Source organism: Caretta caretta, chromosome 7 (assembly GCF_965140235.1).
Source record: "Caretta caretta isolate rCarCar2 chromosome 7, rCarCar1.hap1, whole genome shotgun sequence".
Lineage (NCBI taxonomy): Eukaryota > Metazoa > Chordata > Testudines > Cheloniidae > Caretta > Caretta caretta.
The window spans coordinates 93,479,948-93,504,702 of record NC_134212.1 but is presented as its reverse complement, the minus strand read 5'-3'; the positions used below and the strand labels follow the sequence as shown (position 1 = coordinate 93,504,702).

Genomic DNA, 24,755 nt, shown 5'->3' with positions numbered 1-24,755 from the left:
TGGAACTATTCATACCATTTCTCTTCTTTCACAGTCAGCAGTCAACAATATTCACACCAGTAAAGAGAACTTAGCTGGGAAATCTGGCCATACAGTCAAAACCCCTTGGTGCTGAGCAGTGAGTCAGGAGTTCTAGTATCTATTTGTGAACACGTGTGTTTAAGAAAGGATGTTGAAAGAGACAGTACCTTTTTTCTAGGTGTAACTGATGCTACAGGAGGATTAAAAGTCATTCCTTTCATATTATATGTCTCAAAAAGTTCTGTGCCAGACCTGTAACACAAGATCAGTTTTACACAATTAAAAGAAACCGTACAAAGTATATGTCCATAAAACAAGTCTCACTTCAGTACTCTATGAACTCAAAGTAACCTGCTCCTCAATCACTACTTCAGACCTGCAAGGGAAGAATACCTGGTAATACAGAATATCAATTGGAAAAGTTATATGAATCAGAAATGTAGAGATAGGACAAATAGACAAATTAAAAGCATGTAAAGTGGCTGTAAATTATTATACTGAGATTAACTACATAGCTGAGGTATGAACGAAGATGGAAATGAGGGAGATTAGGAGTCCAGCTCACAGAGACTATTGCTATGCATGCCTGACAAAGTTCCACAGTCATCTATCCTCACACTAATTTCCATCAGTACATACTCCAGAACCCGGCACCACAATTGTTTTTCATTGGACTGTCGCAGCCCAGCAACACTGCTCCTTATTAAGATCCCTGGGCTGCTACTATGCAACACCAAGTGCTTTTGCTCCTATGAGGGCAGAGTATGCTGCATTTTCAGGACTTTTATCCTCTGCATGGCCAGGAAACAAGCCCTTAGAGAAAGCAGCCAGCTTTTGGTACTTATAAAAGAACCATCATACTTTTGTTCTTCAAAAATAATTTTCTTGAAGCATATGGAAAATTACTTACTGAGGAATCTTATAACACAAAACAAACAGCTTCTACTTTGCCAGTGAACTATTTTTCAAAACATATCCACCGTATATCCCACCTTCGGCTCAGATCTGGTCTGAGAGCTTCTGAACCTTCAGCTGGAGCTCCAGCAATAAGGTGATCTGCAAATTTCTGCACTGTCGGATGATAGTGTCTCTGAAAGGAAGAAGGGGATTGGTGAAGGATAGAATAGTAGGTACTTATGTATGTACTTCGCCAATAATAATAATACTGTATTTATACACTGCATAGAATACTTTCAGCAAACTTCTTTTCTGTTTCAGGATGAGACTAAGGATTAGCCAGTGTTCTAAGGGTTACACATGCTATGTTACCAACCCATAAAACCACACAAATAGTTTGGATGCAATGTCCATGACAGTTTCACTATAGTTAATCTTAACTCTTTTTCTTCCAGTAGATAGTTCTAGCCAGGATTATAGACAAACATTTTCCATTACATATTTGCAGAGATAGGCGTTAAATATAATTTCTGGAATGAGTAGGCTATATTAAAAGCATACTGATAAAACATAAGGGCCATAAAGGTTTCCATTAGGCTACCAGCTCCACTGAAACAATTTATCACACAAACAGGTTAATGGTAAGATTTCCCTTACTGCCATCTTTGTCCCTGCCTCAGATGGGTAATTAATCTCAGTATAATAATTTAAAGCCAGTTCACTTGTTTTTAATTTGTCTAGTTGGTGGAGCAAAGCAAGATCTAACACTCAACTCCGTATCATTTCTCTGTTTATCTGCAACACAATAACTTTGCAATGCCACATCCCAATCAACTTCAAAATTAACAGAAATGTTCTAGGTACTGGTGGGCACAAACCTATTGATTCTGGTGCAGATTAGAAGACCGGAAAAGACTGAATCACAGGAAAAATCAATACCACCAGACTGAGGCAGAGGAATCTCTCTGCCGCGCCCCCTGCTGCTGCCTATACATATCAAAGGCAGCACATTAACCTGCTATGCCGGAAGTTTGGATTCTACCATAAAGAAGGTTTCAGAGTAACAGCCGTGTTAGTCTGTATTTGCAAAAAGAAAAGGAGTACTTGTGGCACCTTAGAGACTAACCAAATAAATTGAAGAAAAGAAAAAAAAGAAGAAAGCCTTTCAGGGAGGATTTTGAGAGGGGTGGGGTGGAGAGAATCTAGGACTGCAGGGTTTAGGTAGCAGGGGACGTAGAGATCCAGAGAGAACTGAGGGGTGTGGGTGAAAAGTGGTGGTAATGAGGGAAGCAGGGGGAAGGGAAGATACTGGGTGGATTGGCAGGGAAGCAGGGATCCACAGCACGGGAAGCATAGGAGACAGGGAAGGGAAAGTGGCACTGGAGGAAGGGGGAGAGGCAGGGACCTGGAATGGGGAGGAATAAAGGGACCATGTCATGGTCAATAAGTGGGGAATGAGGGTGCGCACAGAGCCCCTGCCATGGTACATGGAGAGGGGGACATGGAACACACACAGAACCCATGGCCTATGGCAGAGGAGTGGATGGGGGCACACAGAGTGCCTGTGATGAAGGAGGAGTTGGGGGGAGTTGCAGGGAGGCCCTGAAACAGGGTGCCACACAGGGAGATTGTAGGGAAGAATGGAGGGATGCAAGTAGACCTGGGGTGTGCAACACGTTTGACCTACACTAGCCACAGAACATGAGACCTCCTAGCATAAATACACAGAAAGGATACACAGAACACAAGATTTCATCAGCCACCATCCCAACAACCTATCTGGAAATACTGTTGTAACAAACAGAGTATTGTGTTAGCAGAAGTTAGACAAGGGTATGTCATTCATCTAGAGTACACAGCCTAGAGATTACAGCATTGATCTGAGCTCTGTATTTAGTTAAGTATATAAACATTTAGCCAGCTCCCCAGAATTACCCAAATAGTAACTCACCCGGAGTGCATGTAATTCCCACAGGGCTGTGTTCTGAGCATTGCAACACTCTGGCTCATCCAGTTCGGGGAGATACAGTCCACTGCCTTGAGCCTCATTATCTAGCAGGAGGTCTGTTTTTGGGAACGTCTATCACACCATCACACAGAAAAATTGATTATCTCACAGAAGTTTAATGCATATAACATGGTAATGCAAGTTCAAGAGTGTAACCAAACATTCAGCTCTATTCAGACTCAGCAGTACTTAAGGAAATCCTATTTTCATGTTTAAAATGTCAAAATATTCTGTAGTAAAAAAAAAAAAAAAATTGTAATATTACATAACAATTCATGGACTAGCAAATTCTGCAGCCCAGTGTCTCCCACAATTCTGGAGGAGACACTGCTAGCAGAAAGGAAATAATCAAATAAGAAATTTTCCATTCCAGCAAGTGACTAAGAACTTACTTGCATCAATATTCTGTTGGTTGCCAAGATCCCAACACTGGAATTTGGAAGGACATGGAGAGCAAGTGTGGAAAGTCGCTTTATGAAAGCAAGGGCTCGTTGCTGGGAAACCTGTTTCCTACGTTTGGTAAGCATTACATCCAGGCACTGAAGCACTATCACCATGTCATCATTCGTAGCACCTCAAAAAACAGAATATGCAAAAACCCATTTAAAGGCAACAAGAGACCTTCCACATGAGAAAGAAAATATTCTATGAAGGATGTTGTTTAGAAATTAGAGCCCTAGAATATTGTACTAAAGCATAAATAATAGTTCAACAAACAGTGGTTATTAACATGATAGACAAAAACACACATCTACTTTTAAAAAACTATTCCTGCTTTGAGCAGACTCAGTATATCTGTGCTTCTTTTAACAATGCACTTATTCAAACAAGGATGCTTAAATTCACAAAGATTCTTTTGGTCCTAATTACACTGATCATTCTATCAATTATTTATAATTATAAAAAAGTGTACTCATCCAGTGTTTTGGATGCATATACAATAAAAACAATGTACAACATATAGTTAATTCATGAGCTCCTCCTATACAAATTAATGAAACCCATTTTAACTAAATTAATCCTTACTTTAATAGGCATCTTTTCATAAAGTGTTAAAGCACATATTAAAAGCAATTAATGTTGAAAATATAAAACTTTCAAAAGATCAACAGAGATTTCAATTGCCTTTGCAAAGAATCAAGTAATATGGAGTCAAAAGACAGATTTCTATGAAGAGAGGTTAGATCAGGGATGGGCCACCAGCAGCATCCGGTCCGCCAGATCATTTTATTTGGTCCACCACAGCCCAGCTCAGGGCAAGCAACCCAGCAATGCCAAGGGCAGGAAAAGGTGGGAGGGCCCCGCCTGCATACATACACATCATATGATGCTGTAGCAAGAGCCAGTGGACCGGAGCAGAAAGTCAGGCCCAGCCCAAGCTCCACAGGACAGTAGCTGTTGCCGCAGGATGCGTGTGAGGCAGATATGCTCTCCAACCCCTCTCCTAGGCGGCAGGACATGACATTCCCCCGGTCACACCCATCAGCCCACCAGAGGGTTTTAGTGGATTTTGTGGCCCTGTGCTACCTTAAAGTTACCCATGCCTGGGTTAGACGCTGATCCAAAGTCACTCACTAGCCACTAATGAAATCTGACGCTATTTGAAATTGGTACTAAGTAATGCCATAATATATATACTAACTTGAGAGAAGAACTAAGAAGTTAAAACAAATTTGTTATCTGTTTCTGTAAAAGGATGGCAAAGGCATCTTAAAATTAGCATTTTTAAGAGTATCATACAAATAAAATAAACAGTCTATGTGTTCAGATGTTAAAATAAGACGCTGAACTTACCCGCATGTAGCCTAAATAGTGTCCTGTAAAGGTGACTGTAGAACTTTGAAGGGTCAATGTTAAGAACATCACCTATTTAAAAAATAATCCCAAATAAGTAGGTTTACTTCACTAACCTATCATCTAAAATCAAATTATAAAGTTTATATTTTAGAGAACTTACCTTGTCCAGACAGAATATGAAAAGCAGTGAGAACGCAATGAAGGCTCTCCCGATAGCTTAGATCCTGGGAATACAAAAGAATAGCTGATGCACAGTAGATAAAGCTTCATTTTTAAAAAAATGTCTCAAGAAATTACCTCATTAGGAAAAAGCTCAACTTACCCCAGATGCAATGAGAGAATGTAGAACAACCAACAGGTCATCAAAAAATTCTACATTTATGAGATGGGCAAACCTAGAATCAGGGAGATTTTTATTTTTCTGTAATTATAGACAATTTTCTCTGCAAGCTCATTCAAAGCATTCTGTGACCCACCAAAGACTACATCTTCATCCTCTACTTTCATCAAATGCCCTCTTAAATCTACTCTATATTCGCACAGCTTGGTAATGCAATGCCTAGAGGCATATCTTAACTTTTCATTAACGCTACTGCACAGAGCAAAGAACGACTATCAATTTCTTTATTAACAAACCAGAATAAATAATGCAAATCACCTCATGATTTGAAGGATTTTTGTCATGTAAGGCCCATACTGACAATTAGATACTAGAATGAAAGACGTTAGAAATGCTCAAATATACAAACTGATGAATTTTGGTGTGCTTTATTCATATATCCTACATGCAGTTGAATTGCTCATAAAAAAGATTCTTAAAATGTCTTTTTACTGACTCATTTTTTCTAAAATATATAGAAAAAAAAATATTGACTCATAGCTCTTACTTTGCAAGACCTTCCAGTACCGTAGGCAAAAGAAGGGATTTCTGTACTTTCTTCAGTATTCGGAAGTAAGTTAAAAATACAATATTCAGAGTCTCTGTGTGCTGTGGGAAAAAGTACATAAAATCATATCAGTATGCACAGAAAACAGGTATTGCTGATTCATTTAAACTAAACTCAAAACTTTCCTTTTCCTCTTACTTTTTTGAATTTTGAACTCACCAGCCCCCCAAATCCTAATAATTACAAATATAGCGGTCCAAAAATTCCTATCACAAAGGATACAGTCACATGTTATTGAGTCAGCAGGTGGATTTTAGATTCTGTAGTAAACTAAAATTAATGGCAATATTTTTAAATTTGACCAACATAAATCATGCTTTTAAATTCCACTTTGATACAACATCTCATTCAAACAAAGAATTGAGAAGACCTACTTAAATATAAATAAAAGGAAATAAATGCCAACAAACTGATACTGAACAGCTGTACATATTTAAAGGGACGCTGTTCTAAATAGGCAGTGTCAGGCTGTCAGTGTGCCTGTCACCCTGGGGTAAGGACTACACAACTGAAACTGAAAACTGACATCATAATAAACATTGCTACTAGCAGCAGAATTTTTCTGACACACACAAAGGAACCCTATTACAGATTCAAGTAATTCCACCTTACTGGAGCCCTCTGCTGTAAACTGTAACCTAGTCAGTGAGTTACAAATTAGAGGCATCATTTTCCTTTCTTTGTGCTCCACCTGTGTTTTTATAATTTCAGTCTCCTCAACACAGCTAGGTCTGTTAGTTGCAAAAAATGAACCCTCCCCAGATCCTATCTCATGACATACAATACCCTTTCTGCCTGAGAAGAGGTCTTCCATACCCCGTATCACTTACCTACTGAGCTAATGTGACAAAGAAAAGACAACAAATTGGACCACAAAATAGACTTCAGACAACTAGTTTTAATTGCTTGCAAGAATACATGCAAAAGCAGAAAAAAAATTTCTCCAATTCCCTACCAGTTTCAGTTTTTTTTCTTTACTCTCAGAGGCTTCTGCTTCCAGGAGTTCTCGTTCCAGCTTCTCTTCTGCTTTCTTCCACTGAAAATATATTCATTTTAAAGGTTTCAGATTAACAGGGAGAACTGGAGGTCCTGGTGATGTCAAAGAACTATGACGTGATCGGAATAACAGAGACTTGGTGGGATAACTCACATGACTGGAGTACTGTCATGGATGGTTATAAACTGTTCAGGAAGGACAGGCAGGGCAGAAAAGGTGGGGGAGTAGCACTGTATGTAAGGGAGCAGTATGACTGCTCAGAGCTCCGGTACGAAACTGCAGAAAAACCTGAGTGTCTCTGGATTAAGTTTAGAAGTGTGTGCAACAAGAGTGATGTAGTGGTGGGAGTCTGCTATAGACCACCGGACCAGGGGGATGAGGTAGATGAGGCTTTCTTCCGGCAGCTCACGGAAGCTACTGGATCGCATGCCCTGATTCTCATGGGTGACTTTAATTTTCCTGATATCTGCTGGGAGAGCAATACAGCGGTGCATAGACAATCCAGGAAGTTTTTGGAAAGCGTAGGGGACAATTTCCTGGCGCAAGTGCTAGAGGAGCCAACTAGGGGGGGCGCTTTTCTTGACCTGCTGCTCACAAACCGGGTAGAATTAGTGGGGGAAGCAAAAGTGGATGGGAATCTGGGAGGCAGTGACCATGAGTTGGTTGAGTTCAGGATCCTGACACAGGGAAGAAAGGTAAGCAGCACAATACGGACCCTGGACTTCAGGAAAGCAGACTTCGACTCCCTCAGGGAACGTATGGCCAGGATCCCCTGGGGGACTAACTTGAAGGGGAAAGGAGTCCAGGAGAGCTGGCTGTATTTCAAGGAATCCCTGTTGAGGTTACAGGGACAAACCATCCCAATGAGTCGAAAGAATAGTAAATATGGCAGGTGACCAGCTTGGCTTAATGGTGAAATCTTAGCGGATCTTAAACATAAAAAAGAAGCTTACAAGAAGTGGAAGGTTGGACATATGACCAGGGAAGAGTATAAAAATATTGCTCGGGCATGTAGGAATGTTATCAGGAGGGCCAAATTGCACCTGGAGCTGCAGCTAGCCAGAGATGTCAAGAGTAACAAGAAGGGTTTCTTCAGGTATGTTGGCAACAAGAAGAAAGCCAAGGAATGTGTGGGCCCCTTACTGAATGAGGGAGGCAAACTAGTGACAGAGGATGTGGAAAAAGCTAATGTACTCAATGCTTTTTTTGCCTCTGTTTTCACTAACAAGGTCAGCTCCCAGACTGCTACGCTGGGCATCACAAAATGGGGAAGAGATGGACAGCCCTCTGTGGAGATAGAGGTGGTTAGGGACTATTTAGAAAAGCTGGACGTGCACAAGTCCATGGGGCTGGACGAGTTGCATCCGAGAGTGCTGAAGGAACTGGCGGCTGTGATTGCAGAGCCATTGGCCATTATCTTTGAAAACTCGTGGCGAACCGGGGAAGTCCCGGATGACTGGAAAAAGGCTAATGTAGTGCCAATCTTTAAAAAAGGGAAGAAGGAGGATCCTGGGAACTACAGGCCAGTCAGCCTCACTTCAGTCCCTGGAAAAATCATGGAGCAGGTCCTCAAAGAATCAATCCTGAAGCACTTGCATGAGAGGAAAGTGATCAGGAACAGCCAGCATGGATTCACCAAGGGAAGGTCATGCCTGACTAATCTAATCGCCTTCTATGATGAGATTACTGGTTCTGTGGATGAAGGGAAAGCAGTGGATGTATTGTATCTTGACTTTAGCAAAGCTTTTGACACGGTCTCCCACAGTATTCTTGTCAGCAAGTTAAGGAAGTATGGGCTGGATGAATGCACTACAAGGTGGGTAGAAAGCTGGCTAGATTGTCGGGCTCAACGGGTAGTTATCAATGGCTCCAAGTCTAGTTGGCAGCCGGTATCAAGTGGAGTGCCCCAAGGGTCGGTCCTGGGGCCGGTTTTGTTCAACAGGGTTTTTAGATGGGGTAAGATCCAAGTTACCCGGGAAAGAATTTTCTGTAGTATCTGGCTGATGAATCTTGCCCATATGCTCAGGGTTTAGCTGATCGCCATATTTGGGGTCGGGAAGGAATTTTCCTCCAGGGTAGATTGGAAGGCCCTGGAGGTTTTTCGCCTTCCTCTGTAGCATGGGGCACGGGTCACTTGCTGGAGGATTCTCTGCTCCTTGAGGTCTTCAAACTACAATTTGAGGACTTCAATAGCACAGATATAGGTGTGAGGTCTTTTTTAGGAGTGGTGGGTGAAATTCTGTGGCCTGCATTGTGCAGGAGGTCAGACTAGATGATCATAATGGTCCCTTCTGGCCTAAATATCTATGAATCTATGAATATCTTCATAAATGATCTGGAGGATGGTGTGGATTGCACTCTCAGCAAATTTGCGGATGATACTAAACTGGGAGGAGTGGTAGATACGCTGGAGGGGAGGGATAGGATACAGAAGGACCTAGACAAATTGGAGGATTGGGCCAAAAGAAATCTGATGAGGTTCAATAAGGATAAGTGCAGGGTCCTGCACTTAGGACGGAAGAACCCAATGCACAGCTACAGACTAGGGACCGAATGGCTAGGCAGCAGTTCTGCGGAAAAGGACCTAGGGGTGACAGTGGACGAGAAGCTGGATATGAGTCAGCAGTGTGCCCTTGTTGCCAAGAAGGCCAATGGCATTTTGGGATGTATAAGTAGGGGCATAGCGAGCAGATCGAGGGACGTGATCGTTCCCCTCTATTCAACATTGGTGAGGCCTCATCTGGAGTACTGTGTCCAGTTTTGGGCCCCACACTTCAAGAAGGATGTGGATAAATTGGAGAGAGTCCAGCGAAGGGCAACAAAAATGATTAGGGGTCTGGAACACATGACTTATGAGGAGAGGCTGAGGGAGCTGGGATTGTTCAGCCTGCAGAAGAGAAGAATGAGGGGGGATTTGATGAGCTGCTTTCAACTACCTGAAAGGGGGTTCCAAAGAGGATGGCTCTAGACTGTTCTCAATGGTATCAGATGACAGAACGAGGAGTAATGGTCTCAAGTTGCAGTGGGGGAGGTTTAGATTGGATATTAGGAAAAACTTTTTCACTAAGAGGGTGGTGAAACACTGGAATGCGTTACCTAGGGAGGTGGTAGAATCTCCTTCCTTAGAGGTTTTTAAGGTCAGGCTTGACAAAGCCCTGGCTGGGATGATTTAACTGGGAATTGGTCCTGCTTCGAGCAGGGGGTTGGACAAGATGACCTTCTGGGGTCCCTTCCAACCCTTATATTCTATGATTCTATAACAGCCGTGTTAGTCTGTATTCGCAAAAAGAAAAGGAGTACTTGTGGCACCTTAGAGACTAACCAATTTATTTGAGCATGAGCTTTCGTGAGCTACAGCTCACTTCATCGGATGCATACTGTGGAAACTGCAGAAGACATTATATACACAGAGACCATGAAACAATACCTCCTCCCACCCCACTCTCCTGCTGGTAATAGCTTATCTAAAGTGATCACTCTCCTTACAATGTGTATGATAATCAAGTTGGGCCATTTCCAGCACAGGAGAGTGAGTTTGTGGGGGGGAGGGTGAGAAAACCTGGATTTGTGCTGGAAATGGCCCAGCTTGATTATCATACACATTGTAAGGAGAGTGATCACTTTAGATAAGCTATTACCAGCAGGAGAGTGGGGTGGGAGGAGGTATTGTTTCATGGTCTCTGTGTATATAATGTCTTCTGCAGTTTCCACAGTATGCATCCGATGAAGTGAGCTGTAGCTCACGAAAGCTTATGCTCAAATAAATTGGTTATTCATTTTAAAGACATTAAATATTCTGGCAAATTAAAAAATTCCACTTCTCACTAAATTTGGAGGCCCAGGGTCCACAGGTGTCTGGAATAACCGTGTTCAGTGCTCTGCTGATCCTTTGCGAGTTCCATGGTGGAATGAAGTTGTCTTAATGATGGCAGAAGGGTAACTGGAGGGTAGCTCGTTTTCTGAACATCCCCTTCCCACCAACTAATAAACAGAACTGAGTCACTATCAGAAGTTTTGCTAATTATTATAATAAATATAGGGAAAAGGACAGAATTAGGAAGATTAAAAATTCCTTGATGTGCCCCAAAATGCTCTATACACAGTGATAATGCAACGCATTTACCAGCGCCAAAGGATAACAAAGGTAACAGGAATCCGTTTCTATTATACCTTTCTTTGCATCCTTGAAAGATTTTTCCTTTTCTCCTTACAGGACATGAACTTTTTCTTTGCAGTAATGTCTTCTGTGTCTTTTTTTACTTCTACTTCTTTAATTCTTAGATGAAGGAATATTTTTAGCACCTAAAATTGACAAAGAAACCAGAAAATATTTAGTGCCTGAAGTTTAACAAAGTCACGTGCAGCAAATTTACAACAGCAGATTATCCACATCAGGAACTTCAAGAATGGGTGTGTCTGACTGAGCTTTTGTCCTGTAATACTGGAGAATCTTCATACAATTTTATATAGTTAATTAGAAAACATACACAATGCGTTTTCATAAAATATTAATTAACAGCAGTCTTCCTTATAGTCACGGTCACTTAAAACTCTGGCTCCTGCAACATATTTGGTCACCTTAACCTATTTTCTTGGCTTAAATCCAGTGACTAGAACCCATAACTTGAGCATGCCTTAATTTATTTGTCAAACAGACTACACCCCTTGTAGGCGCAACTGCAAACTATCCCGATGCAAAGGAAAGATAGGACAACTAGTAAGAGTCCAATATGGCTTCATCAGAAGCTATTTAATTATCTGAAAATAAAAAATGAAGTTTACAAAAAGAGGAAACATGAATAACCAAGGAGTACAAAAGAGCAGCACAAGCATGAAGGGACAAAATCAGAAAAGCTAAGGCACAAAATTAGTTATACCTAGCAAAAAGCAGTAAGAGGAGGTTCTTTAAATGCATCAGGTTTGTCAATCTAACAGACTACACCCCTTGTCTCCTTTTTAAGGGAAGTCAAGAAGCCCTAAACTTGTTCCATGCTCAGGAAAAGCGAAGAAATACTGGATAGCTTTCCTAAGTATAGACTTTTGCTATTTTTGCCATTGTCAAAAACAATTCTGAAGTACAACAGAAAGAAACTTACCTCAGGTCTAACATCATAATTTCTGCTTTTTACAAGGCCAGAAATCACCTTAACAACACCCAGAGAAACAGAGCCCAGTTTGTCTTGTTTAAAGAGCTTCTTTACAGCTTCACAACACATTTCAGAAATCTGTAAAGTGAATTGAAATGTTTATTCTCATAAAATTATATAAAAAAAAAAGAGACAAGTTCATCCCAATAGTTACTCAACTAAGTTTCTATGTCAAAATTTACAATGGTGTGAATATCCATTTTCAATAAAAAAGTCAAGTACAGAGAGAGAGAGAAAAAGTGTTGAAAAGAGAGGCATGCTACGGTTGCTTTGTAATTAACTTTCAAAAATCAAATATTTTTCATATAAGAGAATGCCTCTTAAAATCAAACAAATAATTAGAAAGATACCCACCAATTTTGATGCGTCATTCATGAGAGGTACAATCAGGACAATGATGTTATTGTGGAAATTGAAGTGAGGCAGCACCACAAGAAGCTCACACAGACACTTGACTGCAATCTCTGCCAGACCTTTATATGCTTTTAATGAGATCACGTTACTTTTCTTCAGCTTCCTCTGCTTCCAGTCTGAATAAAATATTATTTTTGTTATTATTATGCAAACCTTAGCTACTGCATTATTTTTGAGTATTTTTCTGGCGGCTTTCCTGATGTTTTAGTAAAATCAATCTTAAGTACAGCTTTCTATGAAATAACAATCAGAAAATGTTAGGTGCAGAAAGCAATATTCATTCCAAGGATAAACAGTTATTCTGCAAACACTTATATAGGCGAGTAACTTTGTGCGCACAACTAGGCCCTTTCAGTTCAACGGGATTATGCATATGTAATTGACGGCAGGATCAGGACCTTGTATCTAGGAATGTACTTAACTAAGAAATGAGGAAAATCCACACTATACCTTTAACTGTTTGTTCCAGATTTTCCAAGTAAAACTTGTACTGGCTCACAAGGCTTTCTTCAAACTCCCTTAGTTTCTGAGTTTCTTTTCTAACCTGTAAACATGATACAGGTGAATTATTTTTAAAGACCTAAGTATTTCAGTTAACTAATACTGCCAATATAAGGTTTGGTGTTTTGGGTTTTCTTCTTGTTTTTGGGATTGGTTTTATTTTTATTTTTTAATCCAATGAAGTTTAGTTTTTAACAGAGCTTTCCCAGGTATATATTAAAATTAACTTTTCTGTACAAGTTTTGGTGCTTGGAGATTTTTTCTGCCCACCAGATCTATTTCACTAGCAAGTATTTACGTGGGATTTGGGAATAGGACTGCCTTTATGAAAAACAAAGCCAGAATCCTGAGTTGTGCCACCTCAATTGGTAAACACCTTCTAAACCAACATTTTACAAAAAATCCAGGAGAATAAGATATTCTGCCTTTATTTAGCAGAGAATTAAATATACTTGTTGAAATCTGATCCAATATAAGGGCATCTACACGGGGGCATCCAGGAAAACTAATCTGAATTAACTAAAGTGTGAATTTGAAGTAGATTAGTAAAACTGCATTAAATCCCATGTGAACACTCTTATTCAGCATTAAAGTGGCCTTAATTTGGTATAGTTTAAACCACTTTCAAAAGGAGTTAAAATAAATTAAATTAAGGCCACTTTAATCCTAAATCAAAGCATCCACACAGGGATTTTAATGCAGTTTAACTAATTAACTTCAAATTCACACCTTTAGTTAATTCAGATTAATTTTCCTGGATGTCCCCATATATGCAAGCCCTAAAATACATGAATAATTGTACTCTTTCTGCTCCTTGCCCCAGCCCCACCCCCAGCTGCGGCTCCGCTCCCAGCCCCAGCCCAAGATCCACCCCCAGATGCAGCCCCACCCTCGGCCCCCTTACCCCTGTCTGCGACCCCCACCTCCCTCCCGAAGCCGGGGCCCTGCTCCCAGCCAGGGTGCACACAGGGTTAAGGGGGAGGCACAACCCTGAAAAGCTGAGCATCCACATTGTATTTTAACCCAATATTAAGACTCTTCTAACCCATAGTCAAACCTATGGCTCTGGAGTCCACACTGCAGTGTGCAGACCCAAGTCAAAGTAACCATATCTCAGAGTCCCTAGTGCTCTCCCCCCTACCCCCAAATATGGCTGCTCTAGCCTAGGACCTGGTGCACTGTGTGAAAACTTTACTGCCTCCCCTGCACATTACAGGAAGTTTGAAGCAACCTGCTTTGCAAAAGACTTGATCAGTTTGTTCTCCATTGCAAACCCAGGAGGTTCTTGGATAGTGTGATTGCAGCTTGGTGATCAGAAGAGAACAGGTTAATGATGACCTGAGTTGCTGCCATTCACAAAAGGGGGCTGGGCTTCCATTTTCAATAAAGTGGATTGCAGATTGTTGGGACAGAGAGGAATAAGGAAGTTATCCCACAATTCTATGGGACACTTCCAGCCGATTCCCGGGAGATGAGTCAAGTGGGGCTCCATCTACACTGTAAAGCAATAACACAAGCTCGGACCCTCCAGCCCTGCAGGGCCCTAGGACCCTGGGTCCAAGCCCTATGTTAGTGCAACTGAAGTATAGACACAAGGGGGTTAGGCTTGAGCTACGGCTCAAGCATGTGCTCATGCTGCAGTGTAAACATATCCCATAAATACTTCATGTTAAAATAGGATTTGTTAAATTTGTTCAAAAACTAGATTTCTGTTAAACATTTGTTTTAGATCAGGGACATTAAAAACAACAAACTATCCACCCTATTTTATAAAGAAACCTGGAGTTTCACCTTGGTATGTTTTTCTGCTTCAGTCAGAGGCCGAATTTTGTAAGAAGGAGTAATATCTTTGAATATTTCCATCAGAGAAACCATCACCAGCTTCCGAACAATCACAGCCACATTGGGGTCTTGTTCCATTAGCATGGCACGCAACTCTTTCAGCTTCTTTATCTGTTCAAGAAAACATATGGTGCAGAATAAATAAAGGTTATATACCAAAGAGAAACAAATTTACACTCTACTTTATGCAAAGGGTGGCAGTAGGAAAAACTCCCATATCTGGCAATAAAACTACTGTAATAAAGTGATATTACACAAACAAATTAGTACACACTATTAAACACCAGGGAAGGAGTCAGCAAACCCCAAAGAATCTAATGAAATTAATAGTTCAGGAATGTTGCAACTAGCAAGTAAATACAACTTTAAGCAGAATGATAGGAAAATATTAGTGCACGCTGGAACACTGAAAAGTCAGGGTCCAATCATGAGCCTGCAAGCAGAGCCCAAATAAAGCGTTATGCCCACAGGAACTATGGGCCTTGGTGGAATGGGAGCTGTATGGAATCCCCACTCCCAACCCATCAATAACACCAATGAATTCGTGGAGAGTCCAACTACTGGTGGGTATGGGTAATATCAAACACAGTCTTGCGGATTTACTTTGTCTGCAGAACAACTGCCAACAACCATGGCCCCCCCTTTGCTGTGCTCTCTCTGCTGATTTTGGCTTTTCCATGGGTGCATAACATGTTGCAGACTTTGCCATTCCTTGATTACTTCAGATTTTTGAAATTAATTGATTTACTGTACCACACACAAAAAAATTGAACACTACTCACGCTGTTTTCTGGGTCAGACAGAATGGCAGCTGCTAAGGCTGCAATGTGTATCTTCTTCTCTTGCAGCTTCCTCCTCCTTTGAATTACCAGTTCATCTGTAGTGAGCACAGGCTGGGGTTCTTCACTAGATGCTAACACAATGAAGTTTAATAGTTAACTTTTCCCCATTAGTTCCCACTCTTTAACTGTATGTTAGAAACCACTTAAGTATCATACTGTAAAATCCAATTCTATTAATTTTATTTCAAATTATTACTTAGCAGATACAATATCATAATGTTAAGTTCAGCAGTATAGCACTCAAAAGCAGCCCAAGAGGGTTTTCAGGGCCACGTGATGACTTGTAATTTGCATAAGACCCACTTCACCTCTTCTAACCCAAAATAAACAAACAAAGGAATAATGTCAAACTTGGTGGGTTAGGTCAGGGCTTGAGATACAATTTTTCTGTTAAATTTCAAGTGAATTGGACAAGGGCATTTTGAATTGCAGTACCCTAAGAAATGGAAGTGTTCACAAGATTAAATAAATAAAAAAAGGACACTGATAAAGCATAGCTGTACAGACTCATCAACCTGAGCTCTCATGCACTGAACCAAAGATTAATTAATTAAATCAATTTTAAAAGTTAAAGATTTTCATTAACTACAACCAAATGGCTTGGTGGCGCCAATGAACTTAAAAAGGATGACAACAACTGGAGATCTGAACTGTCATTTAATTTTTTTTTTAAATTACCTCGAAGTGTAAACCCATCACTATGGTGGCTTCTCAATAGAAAAAGGAAACAGTTTCCAACAAAACTGAAGACAGGTTGTTTTTAAATTAAAGTTTTTAATAACAAAAAAGGTGTTCTCAACAGTAAGAAACTTCTAACGCTTTTTTTTGGGCAGAGTTTTGTATCCTGAAAATCGAGAGTAGGAGACATTAAAAATTAAGATTATTCAACTAAGCTATTTTAACAGGTGCAAAAGGAGTGGTGCCTCCCTGCTCCCTCTCACCATAGTCCCACAAGCACACACCAGTGGACCTTTTAAGGTGCTCACTTCCAATGGATTCAAGGGCTTGCAAGGTGCGTGTGTATGTGGAGGGGAAATACGTATGCTGAGGAGAGTACAGAGCTTGTGGACTGAGAGAAGGGGTCATGAAGAGTATCAGCAAAGCAAGCAGGGTGATCTGATGGGAGAGAAGAAAGGAACAGAAGAGTGAAGGAAAATGGATAAGGGGAACAGCAGGACAGGGTACATGCCACACATACTTGTAAACATTAAGAGTCTCAGCATTACCCCTTCTCCCGATCAGCTCTGGAGAGGCTAAACAGGCCCAATCAGTAGCTGTAGAACTTAAAATGTTGTTGCCCTCTCAACCCTTGCAACTTTAGTAGGCTCATTGTAAACTCTAATTTCCACAAGGCTTACCAGGGTAGCCAGGGTTCCTCACAACCACTCACTAGGAGGTCCAATTAGACTCAGCAGCATAAATAGTGTCATCAACCTCCCAGCTCCATTTAGGGTTTTGGGCAGCCAATGAGTCAATTTTAGGTAGTCAGGTAGCACCTAAGGCTTGTTGGAGAGATTGGGGTTAGCTTGGCCCGGCCCAGACTTGCAGTGTGGTGGGGGTTTGGGCCTCCTTCACAGGGGCCGGGGGCCGACCTCAAGCCTCCTATTGCTTGAGTGGACGTGTTGGAAGGCAACTTCAAAATGAATCTTCTAATGTTCACCAAGAGTCTGCTGAACTTAGGATTTCCTATCACTGTGCATCTCCAAACATTGTGGGCCCCAGGAGATCCATAGGAAGAGAAGGAGGAATGCTTCCTGGTGTGCTGCCATCTACAATCCTCCTACTCTACCCACTTCTCCTCAGGAAGGGATACCCTCAGAAAGTGTACAGGAGAGGATATGTCTGAACATCAAGCTGGAGTATAATTCTCAGCTGAAGAAGCTGTGTTAGTTCTAACTGAGTTGGCATGCCAAAAATAGAGTGCAGTTGTGGCAGCACGAGTGGCAGGAGGGGCTCAGTACCAGAGTGCATGCCTGTCCAAGACACTATGTAAGTACTTGGGATGGCTAGTCTCTCCCACTGCCCTGGCTACACTCTATTTTTAGTGTGCCAGCTCTATCAAAGCTAGCATGGGTATGGCTCCTCAAGCCAGAAGTTATACCCCCAGGCTGATATGCAGACACACTCTAAACTACAGGCAATGCAGAATTTTCAAAATGCCTTTAAAAATGTAAGATACCTCCAAAATGTGCACATACAGTTTGGCAGTTGGTAAGACACAATACTCCCCTGGCTGGGTTTCTAACTCCTGTAAAAAGGAGTAGAGTGTATGTCTGTTTTGAATTTGAAAGTGGTTTTCTCTATGTACACAGTGACAACATACAAACCCAATGCATAAACCATATTGGCAGCTTGACTGGAGAGAAACTTTGCAACAGAGTGTTTTGATGTAAATTTATCACAACCTAATTCATACTATAGCAATACAACCACTTTACTTGCATTTCCTGATGACTGTTAATTTACTCAAATGTGTGTTTTGGCTTTTGCTGCCCTGACTAAAACCAGCCCAGAAACTCAGGATTTCTCGTTCGCAGGAAATTTTGATATTTTGACATTTGGTTTTGTTCTGATGTCAACAAATGGCCATTTTCCCAATCAGCTCTAGCCACAACTAAGACAGAGTTAGGGTTGTGCTTATCATGTGAGTGAGACTCTGTAGCTTATTGTGGAAGTGCAAATTGAATTCCAAGTTTTCTGGGTTTCTCACATTTGATAGTTCAAGTTAAAAAAAATTCTTGAAAGGTAATATATACTCAAAAAACTGATACTGCTTCATTTTAAGATTTTTTTTGTTTTGGAATAACCACCATGAATCAGGCAAGCCAGAGATTCCTGAATTAAGAATAGGAGTACTTGTGGCACCTTAGAGACTAACCAATTTATTTGAGCATAAGCTTTCGTGAGCTACAGCTCACTTCATCGGATGCATACTGTGGAAAGTGTAGAAGATCTTTTTATATACACACAAAGCATGAAAAAATACCTCCTCCCACCCCACTCTCCTGCTGGTAATAGCTTATCTAAAGTGATCACTCTCCTTACAATGTGTATGATATTTTTCATGCTTTGTGTGTATATAAAAAGATCTTCTACACTTTCCACAGTATTCATCCGATGAAGTGAGCTGTAGCTCACGAAAGCTTATGCACAAATAAATTGGTTAGTCTCTAAGGTGCCACAAGTACTCCTTTTCTTTTTGCGAATACAGACTAACACGGCTGTTACTCTGAAACCTGAATTAAGAATGAGGCTTCTTCCTTCACTTGTGAAAAAGACACAACAGTTCCAAAGGGCTTAGTCTAAGCATCAATTCTGGAGACACCAACACATCAAAATGATATTAAATAAAGTAATTTTGAAGTCAGCGACAGAAATTTTTTCCTGCAAGTCCTGGAATTCTAGCAGGTGAGCATGAAGCATTTTACATTGCCAAATTGTGTGGGTAAAATGACACTTGACAGAATTGAGCTGTCTGTTCCAAAACCTCCTAGGCAGAACACATTCTGTGGTAAATGACTTTATTAAACAGAAAAATCACTTTCAGTTGTCTAAGTGTAACAGGGTGTTTTATTACCTTCTACCACCTCCATTTCTTCTGTGTCTTCATCCTCTTCATTCTGTGCAACACCGATGACTGCAAGAACGGAATGTATATTACAAACCTAACACTACGCACTCGGGTTTAAAAAAATTAATAAAATACAACCTTGCTGGCTGCTATGTTGAATCCAGCACCTGTTTCTTACCTGGCTTTTCCATTGTTTGTGGAATAATGCCACTTTTGTCTTTGATAGGAAGCAGGTGAATAAGTTCTTTTTCTGGCTCAGTCTGCATGTGCCTTGGCATTTTCTCATATCTGTCAATCACGCTTTCCTGTTTTCGTTTCTTGAAATGAACAGGTTCACTGTATAGTGCAAGACAGACTATTTAATTCATCAACAAATTAGATATTAACTGTAAATTCAAAGTACACTGCAAAATTAAACTCCTAAAAAAAAAAAAAAAGTCATGCAGTACATCATGAACAGAACATCCGAGTGAGTTTCAGTGTCAGTTTCAGTTGCCTCTCCAGTTATTCACTGTTCTATGAATAAAAATGAACAAAAAATCAACCCTCCTGTTCACCTCCAATGTTTAGTAAACTTAGATATGAAATCATGATGGCTTACTTAAGCTAAAAAGAAAAGGAGTACTTGTGGCACCTCAGAGACTAACCAATTTATTTGAGCATCAGATGAAGTGAGCTGTAACTCACGAAAGCTTATGCTCAGATAAATTGGTTAGTCTCTAAGGTGCCACAAGTACTCCTTTTCTTTTTGCGAATACAGACTAACACGGCTGTTACTCTTAAACCTAATTAGTGTGGCTACTATCAGTCAAGATGCTTTGGGCCAAACATGTAGTAGCTGCAAAGAAGAGAGCAGTAGAAAGAGGCCTCACTGTCATAAGATCTGCCATAGCAAACAGACCAGTGTCCTAGTTTTAGTCTGGTGTGCCATCTCCTTTTACAAGCGGTCATAACTTAGTTTGTTTTCATTCCGTTCAGACTCCTAACCTGTATATGTTTATATGTGACTACATATGTCTGTTTTGTAAATAATAGATAACCGTCATGGTCCGGCAGGCCCAGATCCACAAAGGATTAGGCATTGCAATGCCTAATTTTTAGGCACCTAGAAAATCAATGGAACAGCAGCAGGATCCACAAAGCCTGAGATAGTGGCCTAGGGAACGCACAGGAAGAAATAGACGTCTGAGAATGCAAAACACAAATCCAGCAAGCTAGGCAGGGAGCTGCCCAAACTAACCAATGGACAATGCCAATGAGAGGGGTATGTCCTCAGCCCTGCCCCTCTCACAGTTAGGCACCTAAGTCAGGACTGCAGGGGGGTATCTATATGTTTGCAATGCACAGCGAGGAACCCCTCTTCTGGAGTCAGGCAGCTTAGGCACCTAACCTGTTTCTTGTGGGAAGGAGTTAGAGAAGTGCCTAACTCCATGCCTAACAGTCAGAGGAGGTGATGCCACTGTCACCCTGCCTTATAATTTTTAGCCAAGTGGTTAGAGCACTCTCCTGAGACGTGGGACACCTGGATTCAATTACCTCCTCTGCCTGATGAGAAGGAAGAATTTGAAAAGGAGCCTGCTACCTCTCTGGAGAGTGTTCTAGCCACTGGGCTATGGGACATTTTAAAGTGGGATCCCTCACTCTCTCCTGTTGAAGCTGTTCCACCTTCAATAAATAATTAAAGAGTCATTAGAGCAGGGGGACTGGACTTTACAACTCCCATCTCCCAGGCTACAGAGTCTCTCACTCTCTTTCTCTGGCCCAAGTACTTCAATTAATCATTGGGCTAAAAACTTAGAAGGGAGGCACAACCACCTCTACCTCTGGCCAGATTTTGAATGGGGCCTGATCCAGTAGATATATTCAGAGCACTGAACTAAGCCCTGCAGTCAGTGATGAGCTGCCAAAATCTTAACAACCTGTTCCCTCCTCACCCCACAAGAGGGTCGTGGCTCGCCCCCGCCCCCTGGGACTCCTGCCCCATCCATCCCCCTCCCCGTCCCCTGACTGCTCCCAGAACCAGGCAGGAGGGTCTCGTGGGCCACCGTAGTGGGTGCCCACCCCGCCCTTAAGAGCCAGAGGGACCTGCCGGGGGGTGAGGTGGGAAGTCCCAGTGTTGCTTACCTGGGGCAGCTCCCAGGAAGCATCCGGCAGGTCCCTCTGGCTCCTAGGGGCTGGGTAGTGTAGCTAGGGGGGGAGCAGGGGGAGCGGTCGCTCCCCCCATTGATCACATCAAAAGTGGTGCCTTAGGTACCGACTCTGTGGGTGCTCCGGGGCTGGAGCACCCATGGGGAAAATTTGGCAGCTCCCCACCCCGCCCTGCCCCAGCTCACCTCCAGCTGTTCACGCAGGAAACCTGAGAAGCAGGCGGCAGCTTTGCGCTCAGGCCCAGGGAGGCGGAGGCGAGCTGGGGTGGGGAGTGGTTCCCCTGCACGCCCCTGCCCCCCCCCAGTTACCTGCTGCAGTGCGGGCGGCCCTTCTCACGCCCCCCGCCCCAGCTCCCCTCCGCTCCGCCTCCTTGGGCCTGAGTGCGAAGCTGCCGCTTGCTTCTCAGCCCTCCCAGGCTTCCTGCGCGAACAGCTGATTCGTGGGAAACTAGGGGAGGAGAAGCAGAGCAGGGCAGAGCATAACTCAGGAGTGGAGGGGGAGCGGAGGTGAGCTAGGGTGGGGAGCTGCCAGTGGGTGCTCTGCACTCACCAAATTTTCCCCGTGGGTGCTCCAGCCCCGGAGCACCCATGGAGTCGGCGCCTAAGGTGCCACTTTTGGCCGGTTGTTAAATTTAGAAACCCTTTTAGAACCAGTTGTCCCACGAGGCTTCTAAATTTAACAACCGGTTCCAGTGAACTGGCTATAGTTAAAATAGGCACCATTCCCCCAGTTTATGGATCACGCTGGCGTTTAGGCAGGAGATGGGCACCAAGACTGTGGCAGCAGCAGACATGCCCAGAGGCAGAAATTAAAGCACTTTTACAGCAAAACTTTAGGCACTGAGTGAATGTAGGGGCCTACAGAGTTACATGGCAGCCGAGTGAGGATTTTGTGGTTGTAGTGGAGTCTACAACTGGAACTTAGGTGCTTAAATCCCTCTGTGGATCTTGGCCATAGTGGCTACATTGCAGATGTTTCTATGAACTTTTCACAATTGATAAGAATAAAAGGGAGAAGAATGGGGGATTTTTTAAAATTGGAAAATGCTACATTCTGTGCTTTAGAAGACAATATGAAAGTAACAAAAATTTGGCACAGTAGCTAATTTTCAAATGTTTATCTCAACAATTTAAAAATGTCTTTTTTAAAATGAAAAGAAACTAGGTCAAACTAAAAGATCCACAGCTTGCACAATGTCATTCAATAAATATACACGTTTAGAGTTTTCCAAGATCTATTTCAGATGTTCTGTAACAGTTGGAAACAGAGTTGTGTTTTAAAAATAAAACTGTATCTTAGCTAACAACTTGTAGACCAGCTACAGCATTTTACGCAGCACGACAGAATGCAGGAGTGCTGTAACTCTGTATGTCAAAAATTATTTTTTAGTATATTTCAAAAACTGGTCTACATTAATAGTTTATAAATTTAACAAAATCATTTGAATTAGGATTAGCATAAATAAGTGTTGGAAGCAGAACATTTCTTCCTCCTTTTAAAAAGTCAAAATTAATTCCAAATCAATATTTTTTTAAAAAAAGAAAGTACTCTGAGCTGATACTTTCTATGTCAAATTAAGAAATTTTTTTATAACCCATTAAACAGAAAAGTTGAGTTTACACTGGAAATTAGAACAAACTATTAACTTCACAGTACCCATGACAGGTCATGGCATTTCCTACTGGTTGCCAAAGGATATTGTTAAGAAATAAAGAAAAGATACTATAATTCTGCTCCTCTATAGGACTGAGAATCCTGCAGAGATCCTATTTCAGGAAGTGGAAGAAATATAGGGTAATTTATTTCTCTGGAGATATCACCTTCCAAAATTTTCACTCACCCGCCCACTCTCCCCCACACAGACGTTGCAGGTCCTTTTTTTTTTTTCCCTCTTCGTATCTGCATCCAAAGCTTATCATAATTGCATTTAAGGCATGAAATTTTTCAAACTATTCTCATAATTGGCTTAACACTGCAGGGAAAGTCTTTGTATTCGGTTCAATCAAGAATTGACCTGAATTTTCAAAGGACAGTGGCTGGAAGTCCAGGGAAGCATGTGACCACGAGTAGGAGATTGGTTCCTTCTCCATAGCTGCTATCACTGCGTGTAGGAACCGAAAAACATCTTGAGCTTTGGGGATTCCATCTGCCTCATGCTAGGGAGTTGAGACAGGAGTGAAAATTGTGCAGACAAGGTATCTTAGGAGAAAGTAATTTCCCAGCATAAGAGGAAAGCTACAGTAGTGCTGATGAATGTGTTAATAGAAAATGTGTGACTAGATCAAGTAAAGTCTAAATAGGAAGTATTTATCAATCTCACTACAGCTTATAGACTGTAAGAGTATATGAGAATACTTACCTAGAAGAAAGGTCTCTCGTTACAAATGATGCTTTTTGAGCCAAATCTTCCATTAATTTCAGGTCATCTTCATCCATCATATCTAGTGGAAGTGCTTCCTCTTCCTCCTCTTCCTCCTTTCTTTTAGCTGTATCAGAAGACAATGGACAGACTTGTGAGCCACTGCACTTGTGTGCAAACTTGAAAATGCACCTTTCCTGTATTTGTCAATCTTCTCAGCTCCACACTTCAGCCCCAATCCTACAAACACACATGCTGAACTTTATTCCTGTGATTAGACCCATTTACAATAGTAGGACTACTCCTATGAGTAAAGTCACTCATATTCATAAGTATTTGCAAAATCCAGGACCTTAAGTCTTCCTGGCTCCACAATCATTATCTAGATAATAAAAAAAGGACCTCATCAATCTCAGTAGGCCAAATAAACCTGACTTTGAAGAATAGTCCCATCTAAAAGGATTTAGTTTGGGGCAGTCATGCCCAATTAATTCTTTCCTTCATATTTCTACTGTTGGGAAGGTGTTTTTGTTCTCTTTCTAAAGAAAAAGAAGATAAAAACTAGCACAAGTGCATTCTGCATCACACCATGTGCAAGCTCCATCACTGAATCTATATGAACATTTCTGACATGCTTAAGTGATATGTGGGCTGTTTCTAAAAAGATAGAATAGTCAGGAATTCAGGTTCAAAATAGCTTTTGAATCTGAATCTATAGGAATGTATAAACTTGACAGTCGGAAAAATAACAGGCTCAGGATTTAGTCTGGAACAGGAGACAAGAAGGTGAGCAGTGCAGTCACCAAACATAATACTGAACATAAATTGGTCCAGAGAGAAATCTATGCAGGCACTCTTGAGGAGAAGAAAAGAAAATTCAGAGACGACAAGAATAAAAAAAAAGAGATTGTCTGAATATTGAAGCATAAGTTTGTCTTTATAATGGGAAACTCTGATGTCATACTTTTCCTGCAGTTCATTTTGTAAAGCACTGCATACTGTTTACTCTTGCATAAAAAATAATATAAGCATTATTACAATTTTCTCACCACACTCCATGCACATAACCCTTTGATGCAGAGGCAAAGAACTGACTGATAATCTACAAAAAGGCAAGTCAAGACTCAAACATCTGTACATATCACTAATGGCAGTATCAGAATAAAGAACAATTTGTAACTATTGGGTTCAGCTCTGGTTTCACTAGATGTAAATTACAATGTCATGCTTACCTCTCATCCCCCATCTATGCAAAATAGATCAG

General features: G+C 41.3%; 1 protein-coding gene across 1 annotated transcript in view; it reads right to left on the bottom strand.

The window, feature by feature from the left end:
* The window catches only part of NOC3L (NOC3 like DNA replication regulator), a 28,602-nt gene that overhangs the window by 1,811 nt on the left and 2,036 nt on the right, over positions 1-24,755 (bottom strand). The window contains exons 3-20 of the mRNA XM_048856996.2: positions 23,492-23,618; positions 19,163-19,320; positions 18,991-19,050; positions 15,354-15,484; positions 14,521-14,682; positions 12,679-12,772; positions 12,169-12,344; positions 11,764-11,892; positions 10,838-10,969; positions 6,626-6,706; positions 5,611-5,711; positions 5,046-5,118; positions 4,884-4,947; positions 4,721-4,792; positions 3,319-3,500; positions 2,870-2,998; positions 1,014-1,111; positions 189-273 (exon numbers count right to left, since the gene is read on the bottom strand). Coding sequence (XP_048712953.1) covers positions 189-273; positions 1,014-1,111; positions 2,870-2,998; positions 3,319-3,500; positions 4,721-4,792; positions 4,884-4,947; positions 5,046-5,118; positions 5,611-5,711; positions 6,626-6,706; positions 10,838-10,969; positions 11,764-11,892; positions 12,169-12,344; positions 12,679-12,772; positions 14,521-14,682; positions 15,354-15,484; positions 18,991-19,050; positions 19,163-19,320; positions 23,492-23,618 — 2,054 coding nt within the window. The remainder of the gene's footprint in view (positions 1-188; positions 274-1,013; positions 1,112-2,869; positions 2,999-3,318; positions 3,501-4,720; positions 4,793-4,883; positions 4,948-5,045; positions 5,119-5,610; positions 5,712-6,625; positions 6,707-10,837; positions 10,970-11,763; positions 11,893-12,168; positions 12,345-12,678; positions 12,773-14,520; positions 14,683-15,353; positions 15,485-18,990; positions 19,051-19,162; positions 19,321-23,491; positions 23,619-24,755) is intronic.